General features: G+C 41.5%; 1 protein-coding gene across 1 annotated transcript; it reads right to left on the reverse strand.

Moving 5' to 3' along the window:
- Positions 1-8,142: 8,142 nt before the first annotated feature.
- Positions 8,143-9,649, reverse strand: LOC143520543 (aerolysin-like protein). The gene is made up of 2 exons (XM_077013570.1): positions 9,555-9,649; positions 8,143-9,379 (listed from the first exon to the last, which is right to left on the reverse strand). Exon 2 carries the CDS (start codon positions 9,356-9,358, stop codon positions 8,420-8,422), a length of 939 nt encoding a protein of 312 aa, XP_076869685.1. The 5' UTR covers positions 9,359-9,379; positions 9,555-9,649; the 3' UTR covers positions 8,143-8,419.
- Positions 9,650-23,840: the final 14,191 nt, after the last annotated feature.

The following is a 23,840-nucleotide window of genomic DNA, read 5'->3' on the forward strand; positions in this document are numbered from 1 at the left end:
TTTCATGTTGTTTTAGCATTTCAGGTTACTACGATAATGTTACTGATTTAATTGATCACATGGAGACAGAGGTTCAAGAACCAGTAGAAGCTGATGATTCTTGGTTTGAGTGGACTACTTTAGGGCTAGGCCCATGGGGACATTGGATGTTAACTATGATTTTGCCAATTGTAATAATCATTTTGTTGTTGTGTTTATTGCCTTGTATTTTGTCTTGCTGTTCGTCATGGCTTACTGGCCTTATGCGTCAGCATTTTCAGATGGCCTTGCGTGAGGAGGAAACTAGTGTAGCAGACTCTTTGAAGAGGATGTTTAATGAAGATAACTGGGATGACCTGGTGCCTGGATGGCCTTGAGCAGCTTAACTGACTCTAGGACCTGACTTAAGTTGATATTCTATAGAATTGATGATTTATTCTCTCTTTTTGATGATTACACAGAATCAAAGGGGGGAAGTGTGACAGAAATTATTGATTATTGATTAATTATCATTGATTAGATTATGTTTAGAGATTATTATAATACTTATGAGTTAGTATTTGTCCATTTTGGCTAAGCAGAAGGACTACATACTGACTTAGTGTGATTCAGTGTAACCAGGTTTAGCTCATGTGTTCCATACTATGGCCAAGGTCAGGCAAAGTGCAGAAGGTCAGAGCACTTTGTCAACTGAGTGTCACTAGTCCACTATCCTGGGATTCAGCTGTCTTTGCATTCCATTGATACACCAGTTTCTTCCACTAACTCTAGGAGAGTCCATATTAGGAGATACACACACGTTAGGTAAAAGTAGCCTGCTGGATACCTGTGTTTTGGTACATGCTGTGCTAATAATAACTTGCCTGTTAGAACTATTGAACTGTGTATAAAAGGGAAGAGGACTGCCCTCTTCCTTCAGAGTGTCATGCTTGAATGAGACTCTCATGTCTGCGTGATTTTTGTCTTATTAAATCGATCATTTTAACCACGTCTGAGTCCTCATCCATTTATTAGAAAATTTCTACGACACAAGCTACACTAACCCACTACACACGACCCATACAAGGACCAAACAATGCCAAGAATGATAACCCAAGAAGACACAGAGGACTAGAACAAACTGAACACAACCACTACTCACAACTAGAACAACAGACCTAGAGTTTACAACTGATAACATACAACGTTTGACTTACGATCTACAATAAACCACAACCACAGAGACCAAACACAGGACTTAAATACATCGACTAAACAAGGGACACAACAAGACACACCTGAAGGTGATAACGAGGGGCAGGGAACACGGCAGGGATGTGAAAACAGAAACAACTAGGAAGTGTCAAAATAAAAGACCCTCAAACACACAGAGGACAAAACAAAAGACAAGACTGACAGGGGGGGGCTGGACCACATGACAAACGCCCTCACATTACTGAGTAAAAAAATATTGATGGTGAAAAATTAAATGCGGCCAGAAATTTTAAATTCTGAGTCCCAGAACTGAAGGCTAATTGCGTGGCCTTGCCTTGCGCACGCCCTTTCCATTGTCTCATAATCAGGTCGTAATCTGGTGCACTTTTGTTCCAAAAGGATGAGATTGTTCTATCTTTAAATCTTCTATCTATCAGGTTCTGTGGGATCCTGTGGACATTTTATTGTGAAAAGTGGAATCCTGTGGGCACTGTATTTTGAATAAGTGGATCCTGTGAGCGTTTTAAATAGTGGAATCCTGTTCGCATTTTGTTTTATTTTGAGATGTGGGATCCTGTGGTCATTTTATATTTTATTTTGAGTTGTGGCAACCTGTGGGCATTTTATTGTGACTAGTAGGATCCGGTGGGCACTGTATTTTGAATAGTTGGATCCTGTGAGCACTTACTTTTAAATTATGGGATCCTATGAGCATTTTTTAATTTTTAATGTGGGATCCTGTGGGCATTTTATTGTGAGTAGTGGAATCCTGTTGCATTTTAGTTTGATTTGTGGCATCTTGTGGGCACTTAATTTTACGTGCATTTTGTCTTTTGAATAATTTGTAATTTAAATTTCTTTATTCTTATCATAGTGTTGTCCGTTGGACAATAGGACCGAAAATTGTTTGCACTCTATATTACGGGTTGTGATTGTCCTTGTGCTGTGAGGAAGTATGTTCCTGAGCCCAGCTGATCTTTTTGCAAGTGTGGATGTGCACTTAAATACACTTTGAAATCGATTAAAACAACTTGTGCTGAATTTGGTTCATGATTCATCCATGCATTAAATAACTGAAAGTAACTAAGTAACTTTTACTCAAATTACATTTTAAATGAAGTAATTTTGTACTTTTACAAGTAAATTCTTTTACGAGTAAATTTCGAGATGGGTAATTTTACTTTTACTCTGAGTAGATTTTAGGCAAAGTAATGATACTTTTACTCAATTACAATTTTTCAGTACTCTTTCCACCTCTGGTCTAACATCATGATTTCCACCACAATAATAATACATATAGTTAAATACAGAATGAAAAAGATGTATCTTAACACAACTGGGTAAGAATAATAAAACATGTATGATTGATGTTCTGCTTATCAGGAGAGGAGGTTCAGTAGACTGGATCTAGGGGTAGTGGAAAAATACAGGAAGACAGAGAGAGAGAGAGAGAGAGAGGGAGAGAGAGAGGTTTTAACTGAAGAGTAGATACACAGATAAGGGACTGAACTGAATGTCATAGTGTTCTGACAAAAGGTCATAAATTCTCTTACATACTGGACATTCTTTTGTGAGTGACTGACAACCAGCATACGTAAAACACCCGGGAGCGATTGGTGTTGACCTCAATGGTGCCCAGACGTGTTCCAGCTCAATTTGCCTGTTCCAGGATCGGGTTTGGTGAGTGGGACATGTTCAGTCATGACTAACACAGTTAATATCTGGAAAGTCAGACAAAATTCAAGAATAATGGCCACAGACTTGGCTCCTTGAATTAAATCAATTAAATCAATGATTGGGTGCATCAGTAATGGTTTGGTCAGAGTCAATGAAAGACAAGTGTACAGCATACAAGAACAGAGAGAGACCACCATCGTGTATCTGTCCACACTTGCCGTTTGAACTGAGACATCCATATTTCACCCAGAGTTTATCTGTCTTCCCATGTGAACTCTACAGTCTTATGGCCCATCCATCTACATCACTGTGAACAGACATTCATACTTTTTAGCAAACAGTAAAGATATTGAAGTGTCAGGTCAGCATACTTTTTTTCATGAACTCTAGCCAAATCCATTTACATCTCTATTTGTAGATTTGGGTAACTTTAATCCATTTAACATTCGTAATTGGAGTTGTGTAACATTAATCCAGTTACATCCCCATTATTGGAAAAGCATAACCTTAATCCATTTAAATATTAATTTTGTAATGCTGGGTGTTGCACTTTTAAGAAGAAGACGAAAGCTCTGTCATTTTCAGGTGATTTTATTGCCTCTCAACCGATCAAACTGGCTTCACGCAGCGGAGTTATTAAACTCTTCTCTCGGTGCGCACCCTCGTACTTTCGCGCCACCTGTTTTGCCACCTGGTGACACAAAAGTGCCACTACATGCAAAATTCAACTAAAGGTTCAAAAACACAGTACAAAGCACTTCTAGAAGTTTATAAAGAACACAAAATTAACATATTAGGGGGAGGTCCTGACTCCACCGCCAAAAGTGTGTTTTTCCCCACATGCAGTTGTTGTGCAATCATGGGGCAGACACACTTGTGCCTCGAAGCTAAACATACTAACCTCACTGGTTAGCCGTGTCGTGCTTGTATGGGGAACTAGAGATTTACGAGGCATGTTACAGAACAAACTGACACAGAGTACTACAGAATAATCACATTTTAAGAACACAGCAAATACCAGATTAAACTCAAAACAACTATATTTATAATAATCACATAAGAACAATGAACACACACAAAGAACAAATCATATAACACAAGGCAGTATAACTGATACTGGATTAAACATGAAACACAACCAGATAAGACTGAACCAAAGACCATGTAAAACACACACCGATCTGAACCAGGGAAACCGAACACGTAGGATACATAAACTAAGATAATACACAGCCAGGGAGGAGCCAGGTGTAACAAACTTTAAACCATTTACATCTCCTTTCATGGAGTTATTAAGCAAATCCATACACAGTCACACCAACACTACACCTTACACAATTACACCAACATTACACCTTACACAATGACACCAACATTGCACAGTCACTCCATTACACCTTACAAAGTCACTCCAACATTACACCTTACACAGTCACTGCTGCATAATTAATTATTAAACACCTTAATTATGCTCCAACACTGCACTCACATTGTATTTCAGTTGTGTAACTTTAATGCATTTACATTTCTGTTCACAGACTCTGTCAGTCTTGTGGTTCTTTACGTTCAGAGCTGAACAATCTTTCATCTCGTCGTCATTTCACCATTAATAAAGAAGATTAGTTGGAATATTTGTGTCTCTCTCCCTCCCTCACACTCCCTGCAGCCTAAAATGTCCTTGTGGTTTTTGACACATTTTATTTGGCCGTGAGCTTTAATGTTGGCTTGTCCTTTCTCAATACAAATGCAACACTATTTGGACCAATTCAATAGTGTGACGCTAAGTGCGTGTTGACAAACGAGGCAGCTTCAGAACGAAAATACAAACGTTTTGTTTTATTTTGTGAAAAGCGCAGTCAGCGCACAATGGACATCAACTCACATATAGGTGTATGACTCTGACAAAGACGAGTACAAGACATTACAGACGCACACACTTTATACACTTTAACTAACAACCAACGCGTGAAACAAGTTATGACTAATGACATGGGTGAACACACATACCCACACACACACACACAACCACACCCCCAAATGTACAAACACGGACACAGACTACATAAACACACCCCCAAGGGGAGTGGTCCGGGGCTGTAATGTGACAAATAGTGCACACTATTACACTATGAAAACAGCATTTAGGATGTAATATGTATAAACAAATTCCTGCATGTGAAGTCATGCCACGCTAACTCAAATGCATTTAAGTGTAAAATATTGACAGATGACAAATGAGGTAAATAAGCCAATGATGCTCTCGTATTGATAAAATAATGATTGAAACTCTACAATAATGGAAAATAGATCTGCAATTACAGAAAATGAACCACCGTAAGGATAAGTGAGCTCATATGAAACAAGTGCTTTTATATAAATAATTAAACCATAATGAAATTGCTCACTCGTTGTAAAACAAAGAGTCAGACCAGAGTTAAATCATATATAATTCTTTATTAAAATGATGAATTATTCAGAAATATCCACATTGTACTTTATAGGCTGTAGACTGCTTAATCCCACTAGTCGGGGTCACAGGGGGCTGGAGCATCTCCGGGTGAAGGCAGGTACACCAGTCCACCACATGCCCAACACATACACACACACACACACACACACGGGCAACACACACATGGATCGATCACTACCACCTGAACCTACCATGCATGTCTTTGGACTGTGGGAGGAAACCGGAGTACGTGGAGAAAACCCACACAGACACAGGGAGAACATACAATCTCCACACAGAGCAGCCCAGACCAAGAATCAAACCCAGACTGCCTTGCTGTGAGGAGACAGTGCTAATCACCATACTACCATGCCGCCCGCAACCAGTACCAGTACCACAAATCGGTATCACATGACACAGTGTGTATAGTATTAGAGGGACTGAGTCTTTTTGTAACCAGGTGTTTATTTTTTACATTTTTATTAATATTTTTATTTATTTACTGCTTTCAAAGAGGTAGCCTGTCTATTTAAGCGTTAGTGCCTTATTCTGTGAGGCAGGTTGTAAAAGCATTTTCGGTGCGTAATTATGACAATGTGATATGTATGTATTTGCTTCAGTGTCTGCTAGCGCAGATGTAGTTCAGTGGAGCATTTTATGTGCCTCGAGAATTGTGCTGGCTGCATATTGCCACCCTATGAGCAAAGACTGGTCTGCAGTGTCTTTCCATGCTTATGACAGGTCTATACCTGATTTCATCTGGGTTTCTACACAATATCTGAGTTCACCTGTTGGGTATAGATCTCATACTCCACCATTTTGTGAAGTTTTTTTGTTTTTTGAGTGCCTCATTTTTATTTTTAAGAAACTGTTTAATATCCTGATTTATATCCATGTCTTCCCCAAACACTATGAAACGTTGTCTCTGTCATGTTGAGGACGCCGAGCCCTCATTTTGGGCGTGTGTTTACGTCGTCTGCGTCTACTCGTCTGCGTCTGTGGATCTCCGTGGGTGCGGTTACGTCTTTTGCTGATTCATCTCACCTGTGGCTCGTCTCGTCATCACGTGGGGTTGATGTGGTTTGTCTACTTAATGTGCATTCGCGCAGTGTCCTGTGCTTGTCGTTGTCTGAGTCATATGTGTCTGTGTAAGAAGACTTGTTTTACATGCGCTGTTTGCGCTATTTGTGTTATCATTAAAACGTTACATCCATTGAAGCAAGGAGTTCTGTCTCGTCCTTCGCCGGAGGAGGAGGAGGAAGACCGCCCGCCCTCCGTGTGCTCCGCCCCCACCGTGGACTACGGTGAGGAAGAGTAGGAAGAAGAAGACTACCCTCCGTCCATGTGCTCGGGTGGCTCCGGGCGCGCAGACGATGGGTCCTACATGGAGGAGGAAGAGAGTCCAACTCCTTCTGAGCTCTCCACCGGGACGGTGAAGGGGAGGAGGAGTCCTGAGGTGGGCTCATCCCCCGAGCGCTCCCAGGGTAGCGATATGGACTGTTCCCGGGGTGGCAGCCCGGAGCAGCCCATGAGCTGGAGCCGTGGCAGTGAGGAGGCGATGGAGGAGGAGGAAGACACTCCCACTGCCGGGTCCGGAGGGAAATCGCGAGGCGAAGGGGGACTCCCGTATGGCCCACCGAGGGGAGGGACTAGTCATGCTGCATCTGGCGCGTTCGCCAGCCGCGCTGCATCCGGTGGAGGGTTTGCAGCGAGGGCAGGAGGAGGACCGCCCACCGCAGCACCAGCAGCTCCCAGTTTCCCTCCCCTTGCTGCTCTCCTCCTGGCGCCAATTTCATGTTTGTCTGTCCCAGTGTTCGTATTTGTTCCCATGTGTCTAAATTATCCCCTATTCCCTTTCGTACCTCTGTCTGTTAATGTTCCAGTTTGTGTTTGTCAACGTGCCGTTGTGTTTGTCTAACATGTTTTCCCCGGTCTTCCCAGGGAGGGTGTTCTAGGTGGTTCGTGGCAGACTCTCCACCGAGGGCGGTCATCTCCCAGACACAGGGCTGAGCGCGTCGGATCCGCCCATCGATGTGGGTTTGGGGCACTCGGTCCTGTTGGCACCCCGGGACGGGTAGTGTCCTTGGTGGGGGAGTCTGTCACGTTGAGGACCCGACCCCTCCTTTTGAGCGTGTGTTTACGTCGTCTGCGTCTACTCGTCTGCGTCTGTGGATCTCCGTGGGTGCGGGTGCGTCTTGTGCTGATTCATTTCACGTGTGGCTCGTCTCGTCATCACGTGGGGTTGATGTGGTTTGTCTACTTAATGTGCATTCGCGCAGTGTCCTGTGCTTGTCGTTGTCTGAGTCATATGTGTCTGTGTAAGAAGACTTGTTTTACGTGCGCTGTTTGCGCTATTTGTGTTATCATTAAAATGTTACGTCCGTTGAAGCAAGGAGTTCTGTCTCGTCCTTCGCCACGCTCCGGGCGTGACAGTCTCATCTCAGTGTTTCCCAACCGAGGCATGACAGCCTGCCTGGATTGATTTGAGTCACTTTAATGCCCAGACTTGCATGTGTTGCTTGTTATTCTCAGGTCTCTGTGTTTGTATTATGTTGTCTCAGTGTTGCACCGACCTTATACCTCCTGATCATTTAGTAATTCAATTTAGTTCCCTTGACTCGTGGACTACAGAAAGTAAAGATGACCTCTTTAAAACGTTTGGTATACAAGAATAATCACCTGATTTCACACAACTCATACAGCTCATACTGTCTGCAGTAAAGGACACATGGGTTCCTGCTGCAGGTTTTGGTACTGACTAATAAATCCCTGTCAACTAATCCTGCACAACTCTCAACCACCAAATGAGATTTAGAAACTTTGGTGTTAAAATGAGTCACGCGCAATGCCAAAGATTTTTTATTGATATAAAGTAATACAGTAAAAAAACACTTAAATGTCACAAAGTCAGACACCTGCTTTAAAAGATTAACAATTATGTGGTTTTAGCGTTTGGATTTAAATTTATCTCAGGCCAGTATATGTTTCATTACCCCACCACCATGGTACATCTTTATATAAAGAACCTCTGACAAATATAATTTTTGTGTGTGCAAGCAAAGCTCACAAAGCCCTTACAAGGATAACAGAAAGAACCAGACAAGTGTTTTGCTGATTCACTCACTCCTTAATAACTGTTTTTGCATCAGTGTAAGTGACCCCCTTGTAGGTCCCACTGACCGGAAACTGCAAAACACTGTCATTGAAGCAGGTAATCTGCACTGTGCCTTTGTAAGGTAGATCAACAGTGACTCTGCCAATTGTGATTTTTACAGTTACTGTTTTCCCTGGAGGAACTTTGACAGGGAAAGAGAACAGCTCTGTTTTCTCTTCAGAGTTCTCTAAACCAAAATTGCTTTCAACTCCCACTGTAAAACCATACCCAGCACTTACTTCAGCAACCTCAGGAATGCCTGCCTTCACTTCACAGTGGTAGTTGAATTCAATCTTATTGGTCACAGACCAGGAAGACTTTTTGGTGACTGTTTTTGAGGATTCTATTTTGTACTCTTGCATCTCACTAGTATTGTTGGTGTAAGTCATGGATTTGAGTTCCTCAACAGCCACCTTGGGTATCACATCATGTAGTGTGGTATAATTCACATCAGTTAACACAGTAGACTTGATGGTGTTAATGAACATGAAGCCTAAGCAGTCAAGGTCTGAACCTGATCGCCCTGTGACTCCCATGCAGATTCCAGAACCAACATCAATTGGATATTCTGTTTTCAGGCCCCAGTCTGTCATATATGCAGAAAACTCTCGGGACTTGTTGGTCTTGAACTTCATACCACCCAGACGTGTTCCAGCTCCATTTCCCCACAGTGACAGGGAAGTAAAATGCTCTCCGTCTTCAAATGTAAATTCCTGAAATTTCCCATCAGGATTTCCAAACTCTTTGTTCTGCCCATTAGAAAGCCACACCTTAATGGCTTTGATCTGCCACCCTCCGGCCCACACCCACAGCTTTGTCAGGGTGGATCCACTGCCAGTACCATCGAAGGTAAACTCACTACCTCCATTCCCACCGATAATGTGGAGGTCAGCCAGGTATGACATGATCTTGCTCTTAATACAAACCTAAAAAACCCAAAGACAATAAATGTACAATATGTATTTTGGCCTCATCAGACATTATGTATAAATACACGACAATAGGACTAGTATAATTAGCAATAATGTCTGGTTTATCTGTAATACACTACGAATTTTAAATGACATGCACCACTCCCCTAAGAACAGCAGACATACTTACAAGAACGTTGTGAATAGAGGCTGGAAAAAAGTACACTGCATGGTCTCTTAAACAGCAGATAGAGTGGGTGGATCTGACAAAGTGGGCAGGGTCTGATGAAGTGGGTGGGGCTTCTGGAGAAATGGGCTTGGTGAGTGGCACATGTTCAATCATGCACGCAAACACAGTTAATATCAGGAAAGACAAAATGTAAGATAAATGGTCAGAGACCTAAATAATTTTTTTTTTTTTAGAGCTTCAGTAACTATGATGAGAGTCAATGAAAGACATCACAGACTCTTGCTGATTTGTTTACGAAATACACTGAATTTCCTTTGTTTATTTCTTTATTGTTTATATTACCTAGCTGTGCTTAACTGTAGGTTTATTGTAATTACTTTATTTCTGTTATTGTAAAGCACAGACACAAAGGTATCAACCCATATGTGAATAGTGGAGATGAATAGAATGTATCATTTGCGTTTCTAAGTCGAACTATGAGATATATGAGCACTTCTGAGCTACGATATTGTCAGCAATTGTCTGTTCAGTAATTTAAAGAACAACTCCAGTTGTCAAGTTGCATAATTTTAATGCATTGCCCAGACTTGCAAAAGGTGCTTGTTGTTCTCAGTTCAGATGGACTTCAGTGTGATTCTGAAGGGAGAAACCAGTTCATTCAGGGCCAACAGCTTATTACTGTCACTTGTCTGCCTCCCTGTTTAAACTAGAACTACCAAGCCCCCTGCTTTAGACAGAAATACCTTTAACTCCCAAGCCCCCCACTTTTGACAGAAATACCTTTCACTCCCAACTTATGTCAAACGACAGGAGTTGGTAGGTGTGATAAGCCCTTCTTACCTCCATTGTTATGTAAAAGAGGCGTGTGTCAGCTGTGGGTGGTTGCTGTTGACACACCTTTCAATACACACCTTTGGCTGCCTCATGAGACTGCAAGCTCTCTTGCAAGAAGTCTGCTCATCTCAGGACCATATGTTTGAGATTTGATTAGTGAAAGGTTAAAATAAATAGACACAAACATAATATTTGAATTATAGTGGCATATAAGTGGCATATTGATTATTCAAAATGGCACTGATTTTTTTTCCTTATTTTCAGTATGTCACGTATGACCATGCCCCCCTCTCGTAGCTGTCACTCCGAGTTCCCTCATGTCTGTGTCCCGTGCCTGTTGTTCCCGCCCCACTCGGTTATCTTGTGATTCCCTTGTGTATTGCCACGCCCCCTTGTCATTGTTATCACCTGTCCCTCGTTAAATGTCATTGTATAAAAGTCCCAGTATTCCCCCTGTCTAGTATCCATGGTTTTGTTTGTCTGCTCAGATGGTTTGTGCTTTGTTCATTCTGTTGATCGCGTTCCTGTTACCCATGCTTTCGTGTTTCTCTGTTCATTCCAGTCATCCTGTTGTTCGTGAGTACTCCCCGTTTGCTGCCCAGTTGCCCTGTGTTATCTGTTTGTTTCAGTTATTCTACGTTTTACCCGTGTTTTGTTTTCCTAGTCCTTAGTTATGTCAGTTCGTGTTTCGTGTTCGGATATACGTTATGACCCCTGCCTGTGTTATCGACTCTGCTTTTGGTATTCCCCGTATTAAATCTCGCTCATCTCTGCATTTGTGTCTGTCTCCTCGCTCCGTGGCGCAAGCCACGTTACACAGTAGTTTTTGTCTTTTGAAAACTGCCAATAGGTAAAGATATTTTTACACAAATTTATACAAAAAACCCTCAGCTACTTGAAATAGAATAATAATCTTGAGCAATTTTAACTTATCAAGATGGTACTTTTTACAGTGTCTCTTCCAAAAACACAACAACAATCTTACCAGAAGAGATTTCAGAGTCACTACTCTTTTTTTGCCCCCCCCCCCCCCCCCCCCCCTCATCTTTGGAGTACAACTTTATTTTTATGTAAGAATCAAAAGAAAACAATTCTGTAAAATACAGTACAAGAGTAATAAAAATAATTGGGGTTAGGTGGACCATACAGAGAAAAGAGGGTCAGTGTTCATGGTCAGCCACTGGTCAGTGTTCATCCACACCGTCCCCTCAAAAGCCCTCAATGTCTAAAATACAGTAAAAACTGAGGGACAGACAGTGGTGAGGAGACGGGTGAACCATGGCAGCAGGCCCACCTCGTCAACCTCTGGGTAACATGCCTGCGTGTGTGTGTGTGTGTGTGTGTGTGTGTGTGTGTGTGTGTGTGTGTGTTTGTATGTGTGGGGGGTGGAGGTGGGAATACGCAGGTCCAGAAGAAATGGTCCTCTGGAAGAGGTGCCTTACACAATCACCGACTACAACAGCCTAAAATGTGGTGTCCACCCACACACACGTGTATACACCCTCACACACATATACACCCACACACATTCCTCCCATATGTGCAACACACTCACATATGTACCTATACACACACCTACACACATATATACACCCACATACAATCTCCCTCAGTCTCCCCAAAGGGAGGCCAGGGTTTTTTGTTCTCCATCTGAGTCAATGAATCCACATAGTTCACACCATCACCCACTCCCCGTCTACCTATAAGTGGCTGCATGTGCATAACAAAGGGTGGCCTAATGGAATGCAAATGTCCCCAGAATAACTGCCCCCTGGTGGAGGCCAGGAAAAAAACGTGTGGTGGGAGTCCTAGTGTTAAACCTGCTCCTGTAAATTGTTGTAAATTATAGTGCTTGAAAATCACTATATTGTTATCACTCATTCTTCTATATTTTTATCCCACAGCTTCTTATTCTTCTTCTTCTCCATATATGCCCACAATCTCTTCAGTTAAGCAATAAGTGAAATATGTCCCGAACTACGGGCATTTGATCGGAAAGTGCAGATCAGATTAAACAAGGCTTCTCCGCACAAAGAAGCAGTGACAGAGTGACAGTTAATTTTGTATGCCTCCCCCCACACATGCATACGCACATTTAAAAAATAAATAACAGTTTATTTTATATAAACCCGTGTTCATATAATTCCACAAAATTAGAAACACGCGTATATGTTTATATGGGTACACAGTGACATCTACTGGTCAGAGAGAGTATAGCCCATTTTATAGTGCGGCCTCCTACCATATCCGGTTCAGTCTGGTTTCGCTGCTGAAAGGGTACGGTAGGCTCGTGTGTCTTTTCTTCTCTATTCAACTAGTTTCGTTACATCCAGACAATAATTAATGTTAATAGAACGATTAATAAAATGATACAAAGTGTATGCTTAATTTTACTAATACTACTTTTGATGTATTATAAAAAAGGGGTCATGAGACGTAATTATTTCTTCGACCATAGCTAGTTCTGCTAGCTGTGTGTTCCATGTGGTCTGATCTCTACATTAGGCTAATACAACTTCACAGGTACTTATGCTGTATTGTCCTTCTTTTGTTTTGTGTAGTATTTCACATTGAATAGCATTCCCCTTGTTTCTTCTGTTTCGTTGTACAACCAACTTGAGCTGTTTATTACTGTTTAGTACTGTTGTAATTACTGTGAGTCAGTCTGGTTTCGCTTCTGAAAGGCTGAGAGAGTGGAGAAGCATAGCACTGACTGACTGCTGTATTTTCTCTGGCTGTACCCAAACAGTAAAGATGCAGAACCAACCAATTGTGGTGTTCACTTTATTGAGGGACCAGAAGAAGGGGGTTACAGTGGTGCCGTGACTCCTCCTTTCACCATCATCACTACAACTGGTTCTGCTGCAAGTTTCGTCTGGGCCTGTGTTGTCGCAGCGTGGTAGAATTTTATTTGAGTAATAAATTCAAGGTGTCACTGACTAGTAAGCTCAGTTTTTTCCCTTATGCTGAGAGAAGTTTTGAAATGTTAAGATTGGGCGTTTTGAAAATAAACAACCATTAAATAATGTGATTAAAAAGCTAATTTATCATTAGTTTAACCAGTGGTTCCCAAAGTGGGGGGCGCGCCCCCTAGGTGGGGCGCGGAGCTATTGCAGGGGGGGCGCGGAGCTTGAAAGTAAAACGTGCACATGTGTCAATATTAGGGATGCACCGATTCCGATATTAATATCTGAAAAAATTCTAGATCGGGTATCGGGGACAATGTGACCGATCCATAAAAACAGATCTATTCACTCTAATTATATGCTTGTATTGCTTGCTTTTCGGAGTTAGTTCAACCCTAATACTCGCGCTGGTGGTATTCCACTTAGTCCGTTTATTTGCTGGTTGACCAAAATAAACCTGGGCTCCAGCAATACTTCACTGTTCATACATGAACTGGTGAGTTGTCCAAAGCTCATTTAATGCGTTACTTACAGAAATAAATTAAAGAGCAGTGGTCTGACTCGGTCTACGGCGGAAAGCTAAAAAAACAATATTCCATACGCACGCTCAACTCGCTCCCTTAAAGAGACAGTACACATATTTCTGGCCGTTACATGCTTTGTGCTCTGCGTGATGTCTGCGCTTGCAAACTAGCCGCATATGTATTGCTGTTTCTCTTATTTCATCTCCTTATTTATTTTAAATTACATTTAGAATTCTTGAACCATTTAAAATGTTTCTTGCAGTTAATTTTTTTCATGTTTGACCAAAGTTGTGAACCTATTGTTTTTGTAAGTTTTCAACACATCCCTAGTCAATATGGGGGGGGGGGGGGGGGGGGGGTGTAGGGGGGGCGCAAAAATATTCTCATCTACTAAAGGGGGGCACGGCAGAAAAAGTTTGGGAACCACTGAGTTAAACTGAAACAATTCGAGAGGTTCAAAACACCCAATCTTAACGTCTTCACATTCTCTCATGTTTCGTCCTGGAATTATAAGAGACTCGTATTTGTTAACGTAAAGAGAACTGTTCAGTCAGACAGCTATTTGTTGTGAAACGAAGTAGTTAAAATTTCAAGCATTTTCAAGTACTTTAGCCTAAATTCCAGCACATTTCAAACCTGAAACACATTAAAATTCGTCAGTACTTTTTTTAAAAATAAAACTAGCCTCTTCTGCTTTTACTCTGCTGTGTAAGCCTAAACACTTCCTGAACTGGAACCAGATCCTGATGGAATCCCGGACAACCAGATTGGCCGGGAGCCATTTAGTAGGGACGGGAAGCTGGGAACAAATTATGGAGTTAAGGGAATATTGAGATGAGGACAGCTCAAGTTGTGTCCACAGTGGACAGTCAATGGAAGACCCACCCCCACTCCAACAGATTAATTTATGTATATTGCAAGCTCTATAGTAATGCCGAAAATTAGGTAAGGCCAGTCCCCCATCAGTCTTCCGAAGTTGAAGTGATGCCCTTTTCAGATGGGCAGGTTTGTTACACCAAATAAAGGGAGTCAGTGCGCTATCAAGTTTATTAAAAAATGCTTTGTTAATTAAGATAGGGATATGCTGAAACAGGTATAAGAATTTTGGTAGCACGTTCATTTTAATTAAACTAATACGGCTGATCAGTGATAAGGGTAATGATGTCCATCTATCCAGGTCTGATATAGTTTTGTCAAGCAGAGGGATAAAATTTTCTCCCAGTAAATCATTAAATGAGTGCATAAATGTAATGCCCAAATATCTGAATTTTCTATGAGCGACCCTAAAAGGAAAGGAGGATAAGGGAAGCGACTGAGCAGCTGAATTGACCAGAAAAAGCTCACTTTTCTGGAAATTCAATTTATAACCAGACACACTACCAAATAGAATAGAATAGAATAGAATAGGTACTTTATTAATCCCGAAGGAAATTAAGTTCTCAGTAGCATTCAGCAGCAATAACATTACACACAATAGAAATATTGCACATTTAGATTGCACACATGAAATAGGTGTAGAATATTAACATTAATTAGACACAAATGATTCATAGTCCGCCTGTAGTGCCCCAAGTTGCTCCATGTTTGAACACACATGGCCAGTTTATCTACCTGCTTGCATTATAAAGTCTGATCGCATGAGGAACAAAAGACGTCCTGAGTCTCTCAGTGGAGCACTTAAGAGACAGAAGTCTGTCACTGAACTTACTCCTTTGTTTTGGAGTTCTGTGTGTAGTGGGTGTTTTTTATTGTCCATTGATTGCAAATTGTTGAAGGATAGACAGTACTGAAGGAAGGGAGGAGCTGGGTTTAGAAACGTATAAAAGAAGATCATCAGCATATAAAGAGAATTTGTGAAAATTGGAGCGTGTGATTACTTCAAAACCCTGATGTTCACGCAGCCATATAGCCAGGGGTTCCAACTGCAAATTGAACAGCAAAGGTGAAAGAGAACAGCCCTGACGTGTTCCACGCTGGAGAGGAAAGGAGGGAGAGATAGTGCCGTTAGTAAGAACAGAAGCGGTTGGAGCTGCATACAAAAGACGGATCCAAGAGATAAACCTAGGGCAGCATCCAAATTTTTCCAAAGCTAAAAACAAATAGTGCCATTCCACCCTATCAAAGATCTTCTCTGCATCGAGAGAGATGATAACCTCTGGAGAGTCAGAAGGTTGAGAGTATAAAATATTGGCCAGCCTTCTAGTGTTAAAGAATGAATGTCTACCTTGCATGAAACCAGTTTGATCCTGAGCAATTAAGTCAGGTAGAATCCACTGAAGACGAGAGGCAAGAACCTTGGCCAGGATCTTAAAGTCCACATTAGGAAGAGATATCGGTCTGTAGCTAGCGCAGAGGGTGGGGTCTTTGTCCTTTTTGAGTAGAAGAGAAATGGTGGCACGAGACATGGATGTGGGTAGAAGACCAATGAGAAGTGAGTCATTATATACCCTGGTCAAAACAGAAGCGAGAAAGGATGAAAATTCTTTATAAAATTCTATTGTAAACACATCTGGGCCAGGAGATTTACCAGAATTCAAAGACTATAGCTTGCTGTATCTCAGGAGTAGTAATGTGGGAACCCATGTCATCGATTTGGGAAGGCGAGGCCTGAGGAAATGGCAATGAATCGTAAATAGTGGGAGCTCTGAGTAAGAGGACGTGACTGAAGCATACAGGTTAGTATAGAAGTCTGTGAAAATTTGGTTAACTAACTTAGGGTCAGAAACCACATCACCAGAGGGAGATCTGATTCTAGGAATCAATCTAGAAGCTCCATTGGACCGAACCTGATGAGCAAGAAGCTTCCCAGCCTTGTCACCCTGTTCATAAAAGCGTAGCCTGGACTGTCTTAATTGTACTTCAACCTTCCGGGTCATTAAACCCTCGTACTCTGAGTGAAGTTGAAGATGCCGTTTATTAAGCAAGGGAGATGCGCGTACCGCATAATCAGTCTCCAGTTTATGTAGTTCCTCCAAAATCTCTGACAATCTCAGTCTCTTCGTCCTCCGTGAGTGAGAAACAAATGAAATAATTTGACCACGAATATATGCTCTAAAGGCCTCCCAAAGAGAGTAGATGTTGACCTCGGGGGAGTCGTTACATGAGAAGTAGAGATCTATATGAACTTTTTAAAGTCGTTATCAGACAACATGTATGAGCAGAATTTCCAGTCATGTGGTCAGGTCTGCTAATAGGAACACATAAGTCAATGGATATGGGGGCATGGTCAGAAACAATAGTTGGGTGATAGGAGGATGAGGAGACATGTGAGAGTAATTTGTTGTCCAATAGGAAAAAATCAATCCTAGAGTAGGTATGATGTACAGCCGAGAAAAAGCAAAAGGCTCTATCTACCGGGTGACTGACTCTCCATGGATCTGACAGACCAAGTTGAGATGAATACTTTAAAACCCGATTGGAGGACTTGGACAAGACTGATTGCTTAGGGGAGGACCTATCTAGCCATATGTCCTGTACCAGATTAAAATCGCCCCCAATAACAATATGATGAGTATCTAAATTGGGGAGGCTCAAAAAGAATTTATCAAAAAAAATCGTATCATCCCATGTGGGTGCATACGACATTAGTCGGTAGAGTTGTCACTCCTCTTTGGAGTGATGGCTGGGTGCCAATGAAAATATTTCATACTAGTGATAAACCTGTGACACTCAGACGAAATGCCAAAATAGCGGACGTCTACCCATGTATGGCACTTGAAGATTTTTTTGCAGACGAGAGTGTGCCCACGCTGTCCTCCAGTAACCAAAGCATTTGCAGTACACAGGATGGCAACAGTTTATTGCGCAAGGAGCTTAAGAGCATGGACTGGAAACTGTCAATATTGACTCATGCGAGGTTTCAGAGCAGTGCAAATTGGACATGTGCAGACTTGTAATTCGCTATGAAGTCATTTTCTCTAGACAAGCCCTTGACTGTGGCAAGGTGAATGACTTTGTTCATAAAATACACCTTGTGGATGAAAGACCTTTCAGGTTGCCATATAGGCGCATCCCACCAGCCCATTATCAGAAGCTGCGTGTAGTTTTGAGTGACATGAAGGAGAGAGCTATACTCCGGAAATCAATGAGTGAGTTTGCCTCTCTTGTTTTGTGCTGGAAAAAAAATGGTGACCTTCGCGTTTGCACTGATTTCCGTTGGTTAAATTCCAGAACAGTGAAAGACTCCTATCCCTTGCCACACCAGGAAGACTGCCTTGCTGCTTTGGGTGGAAATTCGTTTTTTAATACTATGTACCTGACATCTGGTTTCTATAATGTCCCACTACACAAGGCAGATAAAAAAGTTTCACCACCCCAATTGGCTTATACGAGTACAACAGAGTCCCTCAAGGGCTATGCAACTCACCTGCCAGCTTTATGAGGATGATGACAAATATTTCTGGTGACCAAAATTTTTTATCCCTGCTTTGTTACCTTGACGACCTCATGGTCTTTGCAAAGACTGAAAGAATGGCCCTTGAAAGGTTAGAATTGGTCTTCCAGAGATTGAGGACAAGTAATTTGAAGCTTTCACCAAAGAAAAGTCATTTTGTACGGAGTTCAGTACAAATTCTTGGCCACGTCGTCAGTGACAAGGAAATATCAACTGACCCATCTAAAGTTAGTGCTATTGCTGGTGTTTCTCCTGACGACTTGATGTGTCCAGATGGAGTCACACCTTCTGCAAAGAAGATTCAGTCTTTCTTGGGGTTAGTTACGTGGTACCAGAGATTCATTGAGAACTGCTCTGTAATAGCGAAGCCTTTATTCGAGCTTGTTTCAGGGGCAAAGAAAGGGTCGTGGGTTCGATTCCCAGACCTGAGGCCATGACTGAGGTGCCCTTGAGCAAGGCACCTAATCTCAACTGCTCCACAGCTGTGATCCACAGCCCCCTAGTAATCACTAGTGTGTGTGTGTGTGTATTCTAACTGCACAGATGGGTAAACAGCGGAGGACAAATTTCAATTGACAAAAAATATGGCACATACATACATCTCCATTCCCACCCGACATACACACATATAAACCACACTGACAAACACATACATACATCTCTCTCATACACACTCCACACAGTCAGACATATACATACACGCCTGTTACATACACATCCCACACACAAACACACACCTCTCTCATACACACACAGTGTTGTATAAAATATCCGAGACCCATACTTGAGTAAAAGTACAAGTACTCTATCAAAAAATTGACTTGAGTAGAAGTTGAAGTGTTTTTTAAAAACTTTACTTAAGTAGAAGTACAGAAGTATTCAGCATTTTTTGTACTTAAGTATTGCAAGTAGTTTAGTCTAAAATGTATTACTCAAGTACTGAAAGTAAAAAGTACAAGTATTGTGTTTTGACTTAATTAAAGAAAGCCATCAAAGTTTGATTATTAATTGTTTTTATATATCACTTACAAATCAAAGATGTCAAAGATCACAAATACAAGTGTTCTGTATGTACTTAAAACTGGGGTTAACACTTCATACACAAAAAACAGATAACCTATGTCCCGCTACATCCTAGGTTTGACGCAGAAGTACAAATTCCCCTTCATTTAGCTGAGAAAACGAGGTGTATTTTGGATGTAAAATCCGTCTGTTGGATTCTAAGGGTGAGCCTACTGCCCTGCGTTTACCCTCAATAAATGTCCTTACCCTATAAAAACACTACACTATAAAAATGGACACATGATTAGTCAGCACGTCACCTTTATTGCCAGCTAATGTTAAGTGAATTCTGCAGCACGCCATGAACATAATTAGGTTAGTTAGCTAAGATATCTAACCTAACTAGTGCTTACTGCGCTCTTCTGCTGTTACCAAACACGGCATCATCTCTTTTAATGAGATAGGCTAAAAGCGAATTATTTGGAATAATTTCGTATATATGTGTACTTGTATAAATATGTAAATCAAGCTGAAGGTGCTGGAAAATACTGAAAATGGACCTTCAAAATGCCATACAAGTGCATGAATTCCACCTTGTAACTTCGCACGCACAAAAACCGAGAGGTGCACGACCTCGCGACGCGGCCACGCGCGTGGTCAACGCACATTGGCGGAGCCGCCGCGATTGCGTAATTTTTGCCGCGCGGACCCTTGCGGCAGTCACGATATGTCAAGTGAACCTAGATTACGAAGCTCGTGTTCAGTGAAGGCAGCAGCAGAGTAAACGAGACGCGACCGGAGCATGCGCAGTTTTCTCATGAGACAGCCTGATCGCTTGACCCAGTGACAGCGCCAGCTAACATGTATATAATTGTAATGAGTAACTATACAGCATGTAAAAATGTATTGGAGTAAAAGTATTAAACTGATGGAAAATATGTAGTGAAGTAAAAGTGGAAGTAGGAGAAAAAAATAATACTCCAGTAAAGTACAGATACAGCATTTTAGTACTTAAGTACAGTAGTGAAGTAGTTCTACTTCGTTACTATACAACTTTGCACACACACACAAACACACACAGGCATACATGCATCTCTCACACACACACCACATACCTAAAGAAGTGTTACCATACACACAATACACGCTATACACCTTCATACACACCACATACTGTCCCATGCATCATAACACACACTAGACTCTAAACACATTGCACTATATCTGTCTCTTACCTATGCCACACAGACCCATACATACATCTGTCTCATAACCAGTAATACCAACCAGTAGCTCCCCCCACACACTCACACACAAATATCTGTCTCTTAACTATGCCACACATACACACACATACACATACATCTCTCTCATACACACTACACAAACACACATATACACCACATAGACACACACACACACATCTCTCTTATACACATTACACAAACACACATACACATATACAAAGGTAACAACCCAGATGTGAATAGTGGAGATAGAATAGAATGTATCATTGGCGTTTCAAAGTCAAACTACGATGTAGCACTTCAGAGCTACGAGATTGTCAGCAATTTTCTGTTCAACTCCAGGCGTGAAGTTGCATAATTTTAATGCATTGCCCTGACTTGCACAATGTGCTTGTTGTTCTCAGTTCAGATGGACGTCAGTGTGATTCTGAAGGGAGAAACCGGTTCATTCAGGGCCAACAGCTTATTACTGTCACTTGTCTGCCTCCCTGTTTAAACCTGATGATGTAAATTGTTGTAAGTTATAGTGCTTGAAAATCACTATATTGTTATCCCTCATTCTTCTATATTTTTATCCCATGGCTTCTCCTTCTTCTTCTTCTTCTTCTTCTTCTTCTCCATATTTGCCCACATTCTCGTCAGTTAAGCGATAAGTGAAAGATGTCCCAAACTACGGGCATTTGATCGGAAAGTGCAGATCAGATTAAACAAGGCTTCTCCACACAAGCCGGGTTTCCATCCAAACCTTTCGAAAAAATAATGCGCAATTTCCAAGTTTCGGCAGAAAAAAATGCGAATTAAGCCTTGTTTCCATTCATTACAGTTATGTGAATAAACTTTAGATCACGTGAGAGGACGCCAAACAATAGTGGTTTTTACATCCATCTGGCAGTTACGCATTTTTGCACGTTGAGGTTTTGAAACATTTTTTCTTTTTCTTTTCTATACATGGAGAAGTTAAATTCAATTTTTGCTCTCTCCAGAACTGTTTTTGTATGCATTTGCCATCTTTACATCACGATCATGTACAGAACCACATGACTTGAGGCATGATACGTCATCGTTTATACGTCATCGTTTATCCATCCAGTTTTTCCGAATTTTGGCGATGCGATAGTCTAACTTTTCCACCTCCTCCTAGCGTAAAAATCTTTTTGCGATATTTGGGGCTTTTTCAAATTTTGGACTTTTTCCATCCAGCTTTTTTCATGCGCATTTTCAAAATGCGCAAAAACTTGGTGGATGGAAAACCCTCTAATGAGAAGCAGAGACAGAGTGAGTTATTTTTGAATGTCTCTCCCCCTCCCCCACACACGCAGGACCACATACATACATCTCTCTCATACCCACTACACAAACACACATATACACCACACAGACACACACATACATACATCTCTCTCATACCCACTACACACACACACATACAGTTAGGGCCAGAAATATTTGGACAGTGACACAAGTTTTGTTATTTTAGCTGTTTACAAAAACTTGTTCAGAAATACAATTATATATATAATATGGGCTGAAAGTGCACACTCCCAGCTGCAATATGAGAGTTTCCACATCCAAATCGGAGAAAGGGTTTAGGAATCATAGCTCTGTAATGCATAGCCTCCTCTTTTTCTGAGAAAAAAGGAATTGACTGGTGAGCTTGGGAACTCAAAAAGGCCTGGGCGTCCACGGATGACAACAGTGGTGGATGATTGCCGCATACTTTCTTTGGTGAAGAAGAACCCGTTCACAACATCAACTGAAGTCCAGAACACTCTCAGTGAAGTAGGTGTATCTGTCTCTAAGTCAACAGTAAAGAGAAGACTCCATGAAAGTAAATACAAAGGGTTCACATCTAGATGCAAACCATTCATCAATTCCAAAAATAGACAGGCCAGAGTTAAATTTGCCAAAAAACACCTCAAGAAGCCAGCTCAGTTCTGGAAAAGTATTCTATGGACAGATGAGACAAAGATCAACCTGTACCAGAATGATGGGAAGAAAAAAGTTTGGAGAAGAAAGGGAACGGCACATGATCCAAGGCACACCACATCCTCTGTAAAACATGGTGGAGGCAACGTGATGGCATGGGCATGCATGGCTTTCAATGGCACTGGGTCACTTGTGTTTATTGATGACATAACAGCAGACAAGAGTAGCCGGATGAATTCTGAAGTGTACCGGGATATACTTTCAGCCCAGATTCAGCCAAATGCTGCAAAGTTGATCGGACGGCGCTTCATAGTACAGATGGACAATGACCCCAAGCATACAGCCAAAGCTACACAGGAGTTCATGAGTGCAAAAAAGTGGAACATTCTGCAATGGCCAAGTCAATCACCAGATCACCAGAACCCAATTGAGCATGTATTTCATTTGCTCAAATCCAGACTTAAGACGGAAAGACCCACAAACAAGCAAGACCTGAAGGCTGCGGCTGTAAAGGCCTGACAAAGCATTAAGAAGGAGGAAACCCAGCATTTGGTGATGTCCATGGGTTCCAGACTTAAGGCAGTGATTGCCTCCAAAGGATTCGCAACAAAATATTGAAAAGAAATATTTTGTTTGGGTTATTTTTATTTATCCAATTACTTTTGAGCTCCTAAAATGTGGAGTGTTTGTAAAGAAATGTGTACATTGCTAGAAATTGTTAATAGATAGATAGATAGATAGATAGATACATACATACATACATACATACATACATACATACATACATACATACATACTTTATTGATCCCAGAGGGAAATTCCTGAACCCACCCAAGTTATAGTGCTTGAAAATCACTATATTGTTATCACTCATTCTTCTATATTTTTATCCCATGGCTTCTTATTCTTCTTCTCCATATTTGCCCACAATCTCTTCAGTTAAGCGATAGGAGAAATATGTCCCGAACTACGGGCATTTGATCGGAAAGTACAGATCAGATTAAACAAGGCTTCTCCACACAGAGAATCAGAGACAGAGTGACAGTTATTTCTGAATGTCTCTCCCCCTCCCCCCACACACGCAGGACCACATACATACATCTCTCTCATACACACTCCACATACACACATATACACCACACACACACATACATACATCTCTCTCATACCCACTACACACATATACACCACACACACACACACACATATCTCATACCCACTCCACATACACACATACACACCACACAGACACACACATAAATACATCTCTCTCATACCCACTCCAAATACACACATATACACCACACAGACACACATCTCTCTCATACCCACTACACAGTCACACACATATACACCACACAGACACACACGTACATACATTTCTCTCATACACTCTCCACACACATGCATCCATACATCTCTCTCCACCACACATGCACACACATCTCTCTCAT

Source organism: Brachyhypopomus gauderio, chromosome 1 (genome assembly GCF_052324685.1).
Source record: "Brachyhypopomus gauderio isolate BG-103 chromosome 1, BGAUD_0.2, whole genome shotgun sequence".
Taxonomy (NCBI): domain Eukaryota; kingdom Metazoa; phylum Chordata; class Actinopteri; order Gymnotiformes; family Hypopomidae; genus Brachyhypopomus; species Brachyhypopomus gauderio.